Source organism: Zootoca vivipara, chromosome 4 (genome assembly GCF_965207765.1).
Source record: "Zootoca vivipara chromosome 4, rZooViv2.hap1.1, whole genome shotgun sequence".
Taxonomy (NCBI): Eukaryota; Metazoa; Chordata; class Lepidosauria; order Squamata; family Lacertidae; genus Zootoca; species Zootoca vivipara.
In genome coordinates this window covers 12,776,283-12,792,882 of record NC_142587.1, presented here as the reverse complement: position 1 = coordinate 12,792,882, position 16,600 = coordinate 12,776,283, and the positions used below count along the sequence as shown (strand labels likewise).

Here is a 16,600-nt window from a genome sequence, read left to right as displayed (position 1 = left end):
CTACATTTAACGCAGTCTTACATTTTAATATTGTTCACATAATTTCACATGTTCATAAGAGTTAAAATACTTTTATGCAACAAGAAAGACAAAGTAAATAAATTTGAGAGCACTGTTATTCTTCAAAAGAAATCTGAAATAAGCTATTAGAAATGGCAAATATTTGGCATGAGGGCACTCTCAGGTTCCTATACTGTATTCTTGAGTTCAGGGAAGTCTTTGGTTGTCTACAAAGCACTATTTCTGTAGAGCAATGGGAGACAGATTTCCTTAGCAGATCCTTACCATCCTCCTTACTGAGGATGAGATGATATGACAGTATTTTAAAACAAGCACGTGATCAAGCATAGACTTCTGGGACAAGAAGATGCAACTACAAAAAGCAGAAAATACTCCTGAACCAAAATCTGCTGCCTAAGTTGTAAAAACCTATAACCCTGTCAATACAATACATTAATAAATAATTAAAATGCAAAACAGCTGTACGTATTAAAATGCATTATTTTATAAAAATTACTCCAATTCAATTATTATATTTTTAGAAAATATTAAAGCTTCAATATTGCACTGGAATGTTGACTGAAAGGCGTTAGCTTTTACAGCCCATACTGTAAAATTGTACTCCATTGTCTTTCATGATATTATTAATAGTTGACATTCCATGAATACAATCCCATTTTGCTGCTCGAGTACAATTTTCCATTCATCTTGAGGTAGAACATTTTCCTTCATTTTTCTTCTTTACAACTTTGCCACAGACCAAATCATACAGATTCTTCAGCAACAGGAAAAGGCTCCAAAGCTTTCTCCGCATTCTTCCAGTTGTGGAAGTTCTCCCGATACCATTCAACTAGCACGAGAAAAGGAAGATTTCAAAGCATGAATATGTAATAAGTAATCTTACAGGGCTATTCCATGCAGGCTCAAACACACACAAAATCATTAAGGCCAGAGGGTGACAGATTACAGGGTACTAGTTACTAGTTACAACCACGACAGTGTATTTTTCAGTTTGAAGAAGGTTTCTATCCCATGGTTTTTTTGGCAGCACATTTCAAGGATTCAGGAACCGAAAGGCACAAATAAAAAGTTTTGGTTCATGATGATTTAAATGTTCTTAACAGCAGAGTAACAATGCCAGACATTTAGGATTAAGCAGGGCATTTGATAGCCCCAAAAGGAAGTCAATTTCATCTCACAGCTTATGTAGACTTGTTTCTCTGGTTGAAACCAGAGAGAGGTACAGTGGTGCCTCGCTAGACGAATGCCCTGCTAGACGAAAATTTTGCTTAACGAAAGGATTTTCTGATCGAAGGTTGCCTCGCTATACGACGAGGTTTTCTATGTCCACTGCTTCGTCTTGCGAGCGTGGCCATAAAAACCTCCGATCAGAAAATCAGGGCATTCATCTAGCGAAAGGGGAAGCCTTCTCGGGGAAGGTTGGTGTCCCCTGCTTGCCTTCGCCGAGAAAGCTGGGCACCTTCTCGGGTAGGAAAATGAGAGTACCCCTAAACATTTTTTAAGGGGAAAAAAGCACTAGTGGAAACTACAGAAGTGAAATTCTACCAAGCACATACCACGTCCAAATGAAAATGATGTATGTGAAAAGTGCTTATGTGGTCTAGTCCAGGGGTCCCCAAACTAAGGCCCGGGGCCCGGATGCGGCCCAATCGCCTTCTAAATTCGGCCCGCAGACGGTCCGGGAATCAGCATGTTTTTACATGAGTAGAATGTGTCCTTTTATTTAAAATGCATCTCTGGGTTATTTGTGGGGCAAAGGAATTTGTTCATTATTATTTTTTCAAAATATAGTCCGGCCCCCCACAAGGTCTGAGGGACAGTGGACCGGCCCCCTGCTGAAAAAGTTTGCTGACCCCTGGCTTAAGCTATATGCAACGTGCAATGGAGACCTGGTGAAACAATTCACCAAATAATACAGATGCCTGGGCGTAGATAATTTATATTCTTATATATCTTACTGCTTCCCACCCAATACAGTGCTTACTTTCAAGCTCACAGAAGCAAAATTTATTTCCTCTCTTACCATTACAGTCATACCTCAGAAGTCAAACGGAATCTGTTCCGGAAGTCCGTTCAACTTCCAAAATGTTCTGAAACCAAAGTGCGGCTTTTGATTGGCTGCAGGAAGCTGCTGCAGCCAATCGGAAGCCACAGAAGCCCCGTCTGACGTTTGGCTTCCAAAAAGAGCGTTCAAAAAACAAAAACACTCACTTCTGGGTTTCGATCGCTCAAGAGGCAATTTGTTCGGGTGCCAAGGTGTTTGGGATCCAAGGTACGAGTGTATACACAAACAAAAATACAATGGGAGGTTCAAAGCCTTTACTTTAAAAATTCTACCTTTAGCTAATTCAGTAAACAGCTTACTCTCCAAAGTAACCTATAAAAAACAGCTTTTTGAAAACAATGCTGCCCTGTTTTCCTTTCACCCTCATTCCAGATTTAGTATCAATGCAACATACTGGTTTTCTTTATTCCTTCATTCCAAGGCACTTTAGGTCTCCAGCCCAAGCTGTGCATTTTTCCAGAGTTCATTGGATATCCCAAGTCATTCGTAGGCCTTTAAATAAATGAGAAGAGTGTTATGCCAATGGAAAGCTCAAAGTTTCATATAGCATGTGTATTAATTACCTTCAAAGGACATTTAGAAGTTCAGCACTTTATTCCTTTGGATTAATCTTTAGGCTGCCCTTCCTTCTCCTGTTAAACACGCATGATTTACACAGAATAGTCTATATTCACAAATATTATGCACATGCAAGGCACCCAAATAATTTCCTATCTCTGACTTGATTACTGCAATCACAGAACTGAGTGTGAGTAATCATAGCAAAGATCAGTCACGTGGGGCAGAAAAATATACTACCACTAACCTCAAACATGGGAAATTTATTTGGAATATTATGGATGAATACCAATGAATTTGAGCAGTTGTAATTGCATTTTCAGATGACTGTCCTTAGCAGGTGCATAGATATATGCATATACATTCTGATTATGAACACCTTTAGTTTAGTTTTAATTTATATAACCCATCACAATTCCAGTCACTAAATGGGGCATGTGAAAATTAAAACCATGTGGAACACATAACACAAACATGCCAAATCAGATCCCAATAAAATTATATATATACATATATATTTAAAAAAAAAACAAATTAGAAATGAGTATTACGATAAGCCTTAAGCCTTAACACCAACAGCATTTTTCAGGAAACGTAATCAAAACGTTGAAATGGAGTTTTGAAAGCCCTTGCATATTCAAAACTACATTTCAAAGTTCACTACATTTCTGTCCCACTCTTTGTCCAAGGAGCTCTCATTGTATCCTAACAACTCTAGGAGGTTGCTTAGACCAGGGGTCAGCAAACTTATTCAGCAGGGGGCCAGTCAACTGTCCCTCAGACCTTGTGGGGGGCCAGACTATATTTTGAAAAAATAATAATGAACGAATTCCTATGCCCCACAAATAACCCAGAGATGCATTTTAAATAAAAGCACACATTCTACTCATGTAAAAACACGTTGATTCCCAGACCGTCCATGGGCCAGATTTAGAAGGCGATTGGGTTGGATCCGGCCCTTAGTTTGCCTACCCATGGCTTAGGCTGACAGAGTCGTTAGCTTCGTTTTTGATAAATGATTCAACCTCAAGTATTCTTGATTCAAGACTAATATTTTACCCATTACACCATACTGGCGACTTCTAATCTCTCATAAAAGAAAACCACTCTTTCTACAACCCTAAATCCTTTAAGCGAGACCACGAATCACATAGATGCAGATGAAACATTTTGTTGGTACACGCAAAGAAAATGAGATAGATAAGAACAAGTCACATTTAGGACAATTTCAGTAGCTGCATCTGGCAATAAACAACATTCATCATACTCAGAGCAGACCTACTGAAATCAGTTAACTTAGGTCCATTGATGCAATTATTCTGCACGAATTCGGATATAGGGATTACTGTGTTAGTTTTTCTTATTATATATAACATTTCTGTCCTGATTTCAAAAGTTCCTTTCACACTGAAGTACCTGTTTCGTTCTGGAGTGGCGGCTTTTTGATCAATATAATAATAATAATAATAATAATAATAATTTATTATTCATACCCTGCCCATCTGGCCGGGTTCCCCCAGCCACTCTGGGCGGCTTCCAACAAAATATTAAAATACAGAAATCCATCAAACATTAAAAGCTTCCCTAAACAGGGCTGCCTTGAGATGCCTTCTAAAGGTCTGGTAATTGTTGTGGGAGGACATTCCACCGGGTGGGTGCCACTACCCAGAAGGCCCTCTGCCTGGTTCCCTGTAACTTGGCTTCTTGTAGCAAGGGAACCGCCAGAAGGCCCTTGGCGCTGGACCTCAGTGTCCGGGCAGAACGATGGGGGACATATACCATATAACATATACCACCGTGTTACACTAAATTGATTGATATACTACCATGTTACACTAAATTTTAAATGGCAGGAAAGGACTGCATGCTGGGATACCACCCCAAAATTTGTCACATGAAATTACAATGCCAGATTCCTGTGGTTTTCCAAGCTAAGAGTTGGGATACAGATTTTATCTGTAAAGCAATTAATGCTAAATTCAACCAGATTTCCATCATGTGAAAGATCAAATACAATGCAGAAAATAACAGGAAATGCCAGGAAGACCAAAAAATTGCCGTGTGACCACAGACCCATTTGAATATCTCTTGTGATGTTTCTGGTTTTTCCAAGAAGCTTCATTATATGAAATCTTTAACTGAATTGCTTCAAGGGACTACACCAAAGGTCTGTTCTGGGTTTACTGCTCATGGTTTGTCTGAAGCAAGACAAACTGTGAACCTGAGTTCAGACATAATGCTAAGACAATCACTGCCCCCTTTCAAGCTCTGAGGCTTCGGAGTGTGTCTTGGTCTAAACCACTGAGCCTCTTGGGCTTGCCGATCAGAAGGTCGGTGGTTCAAATCCCCACGACAGGATGAGCTCCCGTTGCTCTGTCCCAGCTCCTGCCAACCTAGCAGTTCGAAAGCACACCAGTACTAGTAGATAAATAGGTATCGCTGTGGCAGGAAGGTAAACAGCGTTTCAGTGTGCTTTGGTTTCCATCACGGTGTCCCGTTGCGCCAGAAGCGGTTTAGTCATGCTGGCCACATGACCTAGAAAGCTGTCTGTGGACAAACACCGGCTCCCTCGGCCTGAAAACGAGATGAGAACCACAACCCCATAGTCGCCTTTGACTGACTTAACCATCCAGGGGTCCTTTACCTTTACTTTTTTTACCTTGGGAACCCAGGAACTCATCTTCCTATCCTGGAGCAGGAAAGGATTGTACAGCAAAGCTCCATGTTTGCCTCTCCATGCCACAGCCCAACCTACAAAGGGTGGGGGCGGGGGGCAGAGGAGCTCAAAATTTGGCTTTGCTATAACGTAAGCAAAACATTCTGTACCACTAAATAAGAGGACACATAATATTACACAAATTAAGATGAAATACTGTGGGTTATTTTACATGACAGGACAAAATATTTGAAACGAAATAATAAATACCATACCTGTCTTTAACAAAATCCATCCAATATTCTGTCTCTGCTTCTGAACTGGTATTTTTAATCTGTAAACCAGGAGGGTGGGTGGGGGGAGACCTATGTTAGCAGTGAGAGATTTAACATTTAACAAATGTTTTTATTTCTATTGCACTGTAAGCACAACTACTTCTAATGAACAATTTCCAAAAAAAATCCACCCTCTGTTTTGTTTAAAATGTAGATGATTCCCAAGTGCTGCTAGTTGTATCATTAAAACTAGAGACGTAAGTTGTGAAAAACACTCAGGTGGCCGTAAATAAATCTTACATTTAAGATGCTAAGGGCTAGCTAGTTGGCCCAAATCAAAGGTGTTTATCGTTTGGTGTATGTGACCAACATGGTTACTAAATATATTCTGAGCCATGCAATATTGACCATAATATAAGAGCGTGAAGCCATGCAGATAAGTGATGAAGGTTTGCCCTAGTAGTTTGTATGGAACAACCTTGCATCACTTAAAGAAAAGAAAGAGAAGAACTGGCGCGTTCTTATATAATTGGTGATACCCGAAAGTGTCAGGAAGGGAGACTGTAATGGAATTAATGGGTACATCCATAAACACAACATTTCAGTGATGAGCCCACCATAGGAAGTCTGCTGTAACTGGGCAAGCCACATTATTCCCTGTACTGAACTTGGGGGGGAAACTGGTTTGAGCAGAAAATGGATTGAGGGCTATCACATGAAAGGTGGAGCAAGCTTGTTCTCTCCTACTCTAGAGGGCAACACCTGAACCAATGGCTTCAAGTTACGAGGAGATTCTGGCAAAACATCAGGAAGAACTTTCTGACGTTAAGAGCTCTTCGACAGCGGAACGGGGTTCCACTGACGTTAAGAGCTCTTCTCATGGAAAGGGGTTGATCCTTCTTCCTGGGAGGTTTTAAAGCAGAGGTTGGATGACCATCTGCCACAGATTATTTAGTTGAGATTCCTGCATTGCAGGAAGCTGCTTTAGATGACTCTCAGGAACCCTCCCAACTCTACAATTCTACAATTCTACCCTATCGACCTTCCTCTATGAAAGCCTAACTGATTTCTCTAGCATCAATAATGAAGCCACTTTTCTTGTCATTGAAGTTTTCCAAGTGTTGTGGGAGGGGATTATTGGTTTGTTTTTGTTTTTATTACGTATTTTGTGTTCTCATTTTGTATTTTATGTCATGAAACACTATGGGATCTTTGGATGAAGGACAGCATACAAATTTAATAACAGCAGCAGCAGCAGCAGCAGCAACAACAGTTATAGGCAAACAGAGGTTAAGTCAAATGTTTAAACGTATAGCCATGCGAGTGCTAGGAAATAACAAAACCAAAGGCAGAGAGCCTGCCTGAAATATGATGGAAATGAATTTGTCAACACAGGATCAAAGGCAGAGCAAACAGACCTCACTGGTTAGTAAAATAAAACTCTGCACATGCTCCCATTTCCAAATGTATCTGCACACACATCTCTTACAGAATCATTTACTGAAATGCATCAATTGAGTTCATTTGTCCTATTCAGCATTTATTGCTACTTAGCCACCAATTTCCAACACTGTTTATTACTCACTAGATGGATTAATTCCTTTGCAAGTTGTGCAATCGACATCTCAAAGCTGGTCCCAATGTTGTAGATTTCCCCTGGTTGTCCCTTCTTCATAACGGTAAGAAATGCTTCGGCTACGTCACTGGCATAAAGAAAATTTCTTCTCTGAAGTCCTGAGCCATGAATACAGCTACAAGCAAGGAAGACAGTGCATACATTTAGCATTACTTTTCAAACGCTATTCTAATATTCCAGCCAGGTGTGCAAAATTAAAAACTGCTTACAAAGGGCAAAGTATGTGATAACAAAACACAACCTCCATTCATGCTAATTCTTCACAGTGGCAATAAACCTGATGGCACACACAGCAAGTTACAAAGAATTATGGTAAAGTGGCTGTTGCACTGCACCCTGTGTCAGACTTTGCACTACAGAGTGTGTCCTAGTAGTGTTAAAACATATAAAGGTAAAGGGACCCCTGACCATTAGGTCCAGTCGTGACCGACTCTGGGGTTGTGCGCTCATCTCGCATTATTGGCCAAGGGAGCCGGCGAATATCGCTTCTAGGTCATGTGGCCAGCATGACAAAGCCACTTCTGGAAAAGCAGAGCAGCACACGGGAACGCCGTTTACCTTCCCGCTGTAGCGGTTCCTATTTATCTACTTGGATTTTGACATGCTTTCGAACTGCTAGGTTGGCAGGAGCTGGGACCAAGCAACGGGAGCTCACCCCGTCACAGGGATTTGAACCGCCGACCTTCTCATCAGCAAGCCCTAGGCTCAGTGGTTTAACCCACAGCGCCACCTGGGTCCCTGTTAAAACATATAATTAGGTGCAAATCCATGTCAATAAGAAAGGCTAAGTAAGAGACCAAGAAAACAAATCTTCTTTACCCCAGCATTATACATTCTCTTCAGCCAAGCTTTTAAATTAGCGAAAAGCATGAAACAGTGACTCTGATATGTCCAGCTCTACATCTATGACCTCTTGTGGTGGGACAGAGTATTAAGAAACCATATACCTATTGTTGATTGAAAGCAGTTGTGCATGCAGGTTTTGTTCCAGGGCAGTGCGGTCTCAAAATGTGACCCATTTTACTGTCCGGACTGGTTTTTAGCACGGGGTGTTCAATTTCAAGGGTATGTCACTGACTTAGCTTCCCATACACTTTTAGCAGAAGGGGGGTGGGGGAGAGAGACAGAATATGAACGTGATACATACCATTTTCTGTTCTGCTGCAAGCGAGAAATGAACTTTGGAATAACCTAAGAAACATTTAAACATAGGCAATTATTAATCCAGGCTACTTAAAGAGAATGATAAACCTTTCAGCTTTTTTGAAATATTTATGTGAGAACATATTTAATTCTAGCAACGGACAGTAATAAAAACCACCAATCACTTGTAGCAGTGCCTTCTTTTTTCTTTTTTTAAAGGGAAGGGGCTGAAACCACACCTTGCTCCATCTCCTAAACAGCCAATTAAAAGCCAAAAAAGATTTCAATTATGGGTTCTGCACACACAATTTTGGCTCCTGGATCAGAGAGGTTAACTGAAAGGGTAGCACACAGCTGTGTGCATGGTTCCTCACCCAGCTGAGATTTACTATTTGCATGGAAGCCTATTTTCACATGCTAGAATCCCTAGCTAGATGAATGGACAACTCTTTAATATTTGACAGCATGCACGTTAATAAGCAGTAATTCTACAGAACAGCAACCACGTAATAAATGCTTGGCAAAGTACTGTGACTTGTTAATTGAGAGCTCATAAAGGGTTTGTTTGATAAAAGAAGTGCCTTCATCTCACTTACTTTTTCTGGAAACTGATGGGGTCCATAAACATTGCTGCTCCGCGTGATAACCACTGGAAACTTTAAAGGATACACTATGAGTGTGCCAGCGCAAATTCAAGGAGAACAGCCATAAAAAAACTTGCAGTGGCTTAGATCAGGCATCCCCAAACTGCGGACCTCCCGATGTTTTGGCCTACAACTCCCATGACCCCTAGCTAACAAGACCAGTGGTTGGGGAAGATGGGAATTGTAGTCCAAAACATCTGGAGGGCCGAAGTTTGGGGATGTCTGGTTTAGATCCTAACTAAGGTTCCACTGGTGGGGGGCATCTCCCCTTCTTCCCACCACCCAGCTGATTTTCCCCTGTGAAATCTGCTCTAGGCTATTGGTATATCCTTCCAAGCAGCATGAGAAACATCATGTGAGGGGAGAGACTTCATCAGGCAAGGCCTTCTTCCATTTGCCTTGCCCCACCCTCCAGTCTCTGCTTCTCAATTTGTATTGTATTATTTTATGCACTGTGATTTGCCATTGTTTTATTGATTATAGTTTAGAAATTATTATAATTGTTAAGAGTGGATTTCTGTTTTATTTTTTAATATGCTGATATTTAAAATTATTCTATACTATTCTAATAGATTGTTGAATATTTCTTTATTTGATATAAGTTGCTTATTTTAAAGTTATGTTTTATTATCACATTTTTGAATTGGATTATGGTAGATCGTTATAAGGTGTACATTCTTTGTTTCTTCAGCTTGTAAACCACCTTGGGTATTGTAAAATAGAAATACGGTATACAAATTAAAAGTGAAGTGAAGTGAAATGAAAAAAATCATGTTCTAGCCTCACAGCTCCCTCTGCAAATGAAGCAAGGCCTTCTGTAAAGATACAAACCAATGCATTCTTCCACAAACAGAAGAAGCATGTTATACAATGGCAAGCCTGGGCTTATCACCTATATATCATGCCACGTGGCCACCAAGCCCAGCAAGAGTAATCAGTGGTGTTTTATTTTAAAATATTCCTTGCTTCCAATATGGAGCAGCAAAAAGGGGACTCTGGGACGTGCTTCACTTCTCTTAAAGGCTGGGCTTTGGAGTCAGAGGCTAAACAGATGTTCTCCAAAGAGGGAAAAGCCAGCCGTTATCAGGAAATTGATACCTGTGGTGCAGCATTTCACAGAAAACCGTAAACTAGCATAGCAAGTTTAGCAGGTTACATATCAAGTTTTTAAATGTTTATTTTTCATTGTAAGCAAGCCCACAGCAAAGATTTTACTACCATATTTTATACTGGAAATCTACTACGTATTTTAAAACTCACTAGTACCAGCATAGCAGGGGAAGCCAATATTGTGTCCTCCAGTCCTATAGCTCCCATCAGCCCTAGCCAGCATGGCCAATGGTGAGGAATGATGTGAGCTGTAGCCCCATCATATCTGGAGGACACAACACTGGCTAGCCCACTGACTTAGTTGCAGGGAACTAGGCAGAGGGCCTTCTCGGTGGTGGCACCCGCCCTGTGGAACGCCCTCCCAACAGATGTCAAAAAGGTAGACAACTACCAGACTTTTAGAAGACATCTGAAGGCAGCTCTGTTCAGGGAGGCTTTTAATGTTTAATAGATTACTGTGTTCTATTTTTCTGTTGGAAGCCGCCCAGAGTGGCTGGGGACACCCAGCCAGATGGGCGGGGTATAAATAATAAATTATTATTATTAATATGACTAAATGTATATAATTTGTGGTGGTAACTTCTTTAACCTCACTGTAGGTTCTTGTGCATTTCTTCTGTGTCCAAAACACCTTTGGGCATATTGACCAAGTTCAGAAATCCAAATAATTAATAACAGTACCTAAAATATCAAGTTTCATTTCTGCTTACCTGGTATCTTTCCCAATAGGACTGGACAATGCATTCAGCCGCCGCCTTAGAAGCTGCATAAGGATTTGACGGTTTTTTAGATGAGGATTCATCAAATTCCTAGAACAATTTTTTTACATGCCAGACATTCAAAGTCTTAAAAAGAATTTATATTGATTTACAAGCCAGCTTAAAATGACTCTAGTTAATGGCCCGATTCTCACATAACGCTAAACTATGGCTTATTTAACGAACCTCAAATTAAGCATGAGCTGTCTGATATAGCAGGAAAGAACAGCTTGTTCCTCCACAGTTTGGGATTTTTTTGATTGCCTTGTGTCTTTGTAGCTTAGTGAACATCTACACATTAAGAGCAAGTCATAGGTTAAAACAAAGCAGGGTTCGTAAGCCAACAACAAATCACAACTTTATATTCTGGTTTCTTGATAATAAATAAACCAGTGTTATGTCATTTGCCAGTGTTGTCAGGAAACAATAATTCTATAATATTCTTAAATAGTCTACAAACTATACTACTGATAAGATTGAAACTAGAAACATTAAGTTACTAATGTAGCAATAATTCATAGAAACATTGTTCAGTTTGGCTAACGGTTGCACAATAGTAAATTGTACATTTATATCATAGCTGCCAAGTTTTCCCTTTTCTCGCGAGGAAGCCTATTCAGCATGAGGGAAAATCCCTTTAAAAAAGGGATAACTTGGCAGCTATGTTTATATACCAACAGTAATGTTTAAGATAGTTGTGGAATTGCAAGCCAATTGTTACTTTAGACACCTTTCCTGTTTTTGTTTTAACACAAATAAGCAGTGCAAGCTTGCCAAAAACATGCAATAAATTTAAAAAAACACCAACACCACTTTGGAATAAACACAAAATGCTGTTTTTCTCATTGCTAATAAATTTAAAATTTTAAAAATAGTCTAGTAGCACCTTAGAGACCAACCAAGTTTGTTCTAGGTATGAGCTTTCATGTGCATGAAGAGTATCTGAAGAAGTGTGCATGCACATGAAAGCTCATACCTGGAACAAACTTAGTTGGTCTCTAAGGTGCTACTAGACTATTTTTAAAAAAAATAAATTAATTTTTTAATTTATTTAATTTTATTTATTTTGACTGTCAGACCAACAAGGCTACCTACCTGAATCTTTCTCATTGCTAGTTATCTAACATTATACCCAAATAATACTTCTGCTCTCTAATTAGCAGTAGTACCAAGAAAAATATACCCCCAGATAAGGATAAAATCCTAACCCACTTACCTAGAAGTAAGCCCTGCTGAATTCAATAGGACTTACTTCCGAGTAGATGTTGGTTAGGATTGTGTTGTAAGATACCCCAGAGGGCCTGGATCCTTTTCCTAGCAGATGCAGCTGAAATCATGGAAAAAGAGAGAGTGATCCTGTCTACCTATATAGTATAAGGAAACCATCCTGCCCACTGTTCTCCTAAATTCAACTCTGACTACCTTTACCAGGAATTAACATTTTACTCTTGCTCTGTGACAATTACTTTAAAAAAAAAGTATTTACTTGCACAGCAATCCTAAAATACCAAAGTACTAACAAAAACTCTTGCCTCCTTTAAAGACAGCAGAATCAAAAATGCTTTAGGTCAAATTTGTACCAGCACATTCCTTCTGTGTAAGATTATCTTTATCTTTTGGTTATTTTCAAGTGGTCGAATACTGGTGTAAATGTAAAACAATATGCTTACTAAGCTGGAAACAAGAGAGGCTCAGTTCCTAATGTTTGTCTATTTTTATTGGTTGGTCATGGGAAGTAAAGTGGTACTAGTTAAACAAAGCTAACAGTCTCCACTTACTGGTCGTTACAAGATCATGCCCTGCTTAACTCACCCAAGAGACAAAAATGAAGGTAAGAGATGTAAGAAACTCATTTAATTCAAGCTCACCGTGTTGCAGCTTCCCCCATAAACTTCATCAGTACTGACATATATGAACTTCTCCACGTTAGCCTCATAAGCAGCACCAACCAGAATGCAAGTTCCATAAACGTTGACATAGTTGAATTCAAACTTACGCCAAAAAGAAAGATCTGAGTTTTGAGACAAAAGAATAAAGAGAAATGTACGTCCAGCTTGGTACCAAAAAAAAGCCTGAAGGTCATGATCTCTCAGGGACCTTCAGACCTACAACATAAACTCAAGTAAAAGAAAAAAATGTGTCCTTATGCAGTACAACAAAATACTCTTAAGAGAGCAATCCTACACACAAAAAGCTGGTATAAAGCAAGCCAGTGTAAATTAAGTTATGATAAAGTTCCAGCAGACCCAAACTCCACTCTGCATTGGAGCTACTGCAGGCTGATCCCCACTGGGCCTAATAATAATAACAATAATAATTTTCTTATTTATACCCCGCCCATCTGGCTGGGTTTCCCCAGCCACTCTGAGCAGCTCCTATTAAAAACATTAATCAGGTCCATGGGCCATATGTTCTGTGCCAGTTATTTACAGCAGCAGCATAGTTAACACCTGACGTCAAAAGTTTAATCAATGGTGAATCAAGGGGCACAATGGCAAAACAGTAAAACGTCGCAATTTATGCATTGTCACCAGGAGGTACAGCAGGATAGATGTCCAGCTATTTTAGCAGTGCCAACATAAGAAGTATCCTCTACCCCTCACACAAAAACTGGAAGCTACTACTACTACTAGATTATTGTAGTGACATGCAATGCTCACCTACATGTGTTTGAGCTGCAAAATGTAGCACTATATCAAATTTCTCAGCCTCAAATAATTCTTTTACAAAATTGGGTTCACAGATATCCCCCTATAAAAGATGAAAAGTATAAAATTAGTAGTCAACATCAGCTTTGGTTATGTATACCCAAAACTCTTCAACTACACCAAATTTTACACCTGTTGCAGAAAGTTTAATACTTCCGCTTCACAAAGCTCTGCGGAGGGATGCTTCAGTCAGTTCTAACTTCAGTGAACACAGTGAAATACTCAGTAACAAAGAAAAGAAAAAGCTACCAGTTCCAAGTCAGTTAACAAGACTTACGCTCATATAAGTCTGCACAGGTATGCAGCCTTTATATTGTAGGTGGTTTTTAAAATAAAAATGAATTACCAAAAAAAAAAAGGTCTAGTTTACCTGGATAAACCTGTAGTTCTGGCTCTCAGAAACTCTCTCAAGATTTTTTAAGCTTGCACAATAGTCCAGCTTAACAGCAAAAAAAAGAAAACAACAGAGAATTTTTATTTCTAGAGTCAAGCCTCTGCTCCTCCATTTTGTCTCATCGCATTCTCTTCCAACCCACCTTCTCTGTATCTTGGAACTCATACAAATCAACCCTTTTAATTAAACTCGGGTGTGTCTTAGTATGAACTAAATGAAAATCATCACATCCACATTTCAATTAGCAAAATAATGTCAAGAAAATGAATTCTTAAGAGAGAGAAAAAGTATAATGAAAGCAAATACGTGTTTAATGACAACTCCTTGGTCTGCAGAGTTAATACCTGAAGGAGATATAGAGACTGTATTTTCATTATAAACACTTCCAAGGAAGAGTTTAAATTTTTATTTACATGGATAAATGTGCAAGACACACAGAACTGGTCAACGAGAAGACCAAAAGCCAGGATTACAAAAAGAAACAGTGTGCAAGTCAGCAACAGCAAGCTGTGAAGGTTAAGGTTTTTTTTCTTCATTAATGACAATGAACTGAACTTCATCTTTTAGAATCTGTTACCGGGTATAATATGTACCATATGAAGAAACCTTAAGTGGTATCTCTAATCTATACTCTGAGTGATCCTTAAACTTATATAAGAACAAGGAGGTGTATTGAGGAGGTTTGAATGAATATTTTTATTATATTATAGCAACAAAGCAACTGCTGAACAGGGTTTGGATCTGGTGTAACCTAAGGCCACCTTAATTTACACTAGCTCACTTTACAACAGCTTCTTCTGCATGGCATTTCTCCCTTAAAGCATGAATATCTGGATTAAAATGGCATAGCTGCAAACATTCAAATCTCATTTACTGTTGTTTATCTCCAGAGCTAAGTAAATAGAGTATTTTGTAAGACACTGGCCTTCCGGATCAAAATTCACCATGGCAGCACATGCTTATGAGTTCCATGGTAATGGCTTACTTTAAAATCAAGACCTGAAATCTTGCATGCAGTCACCGATTGCCTGTCAAGTTAAGTATATGTTGGTTTGCTAATTTATGTTTATTTAAGCAAAAGAGTCTTACCTTATCAAGATTAATAATCATATAGTTTGGATGCTTCTCTACGAGGGAAACCACTACATGAGATGCACTGCAGGTTTTCAAGAAAAAACAAAAGATCAACATATTTCAAATTTAAACTGCATTGATTTCAGATGCATTTCCAAAACACGTACGCCAGTCCCATGCTGCTCCCTTGTTTCTGCTGCTATGGTCAGATTGCTTTTTCTGTCACTTAAGACTGGCACACCACAAAAGAGCCTTGTGGTAATGTCTCATGAACTGTCTCTCAAGTAATCAGCCTGAACAGAGATGCAAATCTCAGTGGAAAATATATTCAATTGCGGAGCTCTTAGGATATTTGTTTGTAAACTTTTTTCTAGATAGAGTAAGGAAAATCGTATCCAAAATATTGTTTTCTTTAAGAAGCAACTGTGGTTTTTTAAAGAAACAAAAACATAAAAAGCTTCTAGCAAATAAGCAGCTTACCTACCCACCTCCAAATAGTTTGAACTTTCTGCCCCTTTATTAGGGGCTTCAAGAAATAAGTGACACCCTTTCCAGTCACACATATTAGGATTTCTATATTTTTACAACCAGGGAAAACATGACGTTGGCCTCATGAATGAATGTAAATGGAGAAGAAGCATAAGACACCTTTCTCTCTTTTCAAACCCGTATTTTCTGAGAAGGAAAGCTTAAGGCCTTTAATCCCTTGCCCCAAATTCACCCCATCCCAAACTTGTAAGCAGACACAAGCACAATCACGTATGGTAGGTAAAGAACGACTGTGCAGCTCACCAGGTAGAGGAATTATACTAAAATCTATTGCTTTCTTCTCTCTCTTTTTTAAGTAGCAAACGCAAGCAAGGTTTGTTTCGTTTCATTTTGTAAAGAACTTAAATGGAGAAGAAGCATAAGACTCCTTTCTCTCTTTCCAAGCCCATATTTTCTAAGATGGAAAGCTTAGTAGGTAAAGAACTACCCTGCAGCTCACCAGGTAGAGGAGTTCTACTAAAACCTATTGCTTTCCTTTTTTGCAAGCTTTTTGTTTAAAAAAAGGAAGTTGTACTCCGGTAATTTATGCAATCTAAATTTCGCAAGGCTTCTTCTTGAAAAGCACGCTGGCAGAGAAAGCAGGCCAAAAGTTTTTGTTTTTTTAAACACACACACACAACCCTAGTAATCTTTACTCAGGAGTAAGCCCACCCCATCATATTCAATGCGCTTTTTGCTCCTTGCGCGAGGGCTTTTAGGAAGCCTGAAAGCCTCCCCCCCCCCAAATCCCAACCCAACCCAGGCGGGAATTTACATGAAGCCCGCGCCGCCGGTCACCAAAATCCTCTTGGCGAAGCCCGGGGGGACCGGGGAAGCCTCGGACGCGGACAACCCCCCAGACATTCTCCCAACAGCTGGAGAGCCTTTTCTTCCACCCTCTCTCTCTCCTCCTCCCCGTCGACGCGTCACTTCCACCACGGCTGTATACGTCACTTCCGCCTGCCACTGCCACCCAGAGCGACCTTTGCACGTGCGCTTCTCTCGGCGTTCTGCAAACGTAACGCAGGAG

At 39.7% G+C, this 16,600-nt stretch overlaps 1 protein-coding gene across 4 annotated transcripts; it reads right to left on the bottom strand.

Moving 5' to 3' along the window:
- Window position 1: 1 nt before the first annotated feature.
- TGDS (TDP-glucose 4,6-dehydratase) lies at window positions 2–16,498 on the bottom strand. 4 transcript variants are annotated; one of them, XM_035116084.3, is made up of 12 exons: window positions 16,346–16,498; window positions 15,058–15,124; window positions 13,945–14,013; window positions 13,527–13,617; window positions 12,735–12,877; window positions 10,819–10,917; window positions 8,951–9,010; window positions 8,359–8,402; window positions 7,161–7,326; window positions 5,576–5,634; window positions 2,481–2,578; window positions 2–850 (listed from the first exon to the last, which is right to left on the bottom strand). In XM_035116084.3, exons 1-12 carry the CDS (start codon window positions 16,432–16,434, stop codon window positions 765–767), a joined length of 1,071 nt encoding a protein of 356 aa, XP_034971975.1. In that variant the 5' UTR covers window positions 16,435–16,498; the 3' UTR covers window positions 2–764. The 4 variants fall into 4 exon arrangements, with proteins under 4 accessions (XP_034971975.1, XP_034971976.1, XP_034971978.1 ...); XM_035116085.3 differs by lacking the exon at window positions 8,951–9,010; XM_035116087.3 differs by lacking the exon at window positions 13,945–14,013.
- Between the last annotated feature and the right edge of the window lie 102 nt (window positions 16,499–16,600).

Coding starts and splice junctions, on each gene's coding strand:
- TGDS (XM_035116084.3), bottom strand. CDS start 16,434: ATGTCTGGGGGGTTGTCCGCGTCCGAGGCTTCCCCGGTCCCCCCGGGC. Junction 8,403..8,950: donor CCCATCAGTTTCCAGAAAAA/GTAAGTGAGATG, acceptor AATGTTTCTTAG/GTTATTCCAAAGTTCATTTC. Junction 5,635..7,160: donor CAAAGGAATTAATCCATCTA/GTGAGTAATAAA, acceptor CCTGGTTTACAG/ATTAAAAATACCAGTTCAGA.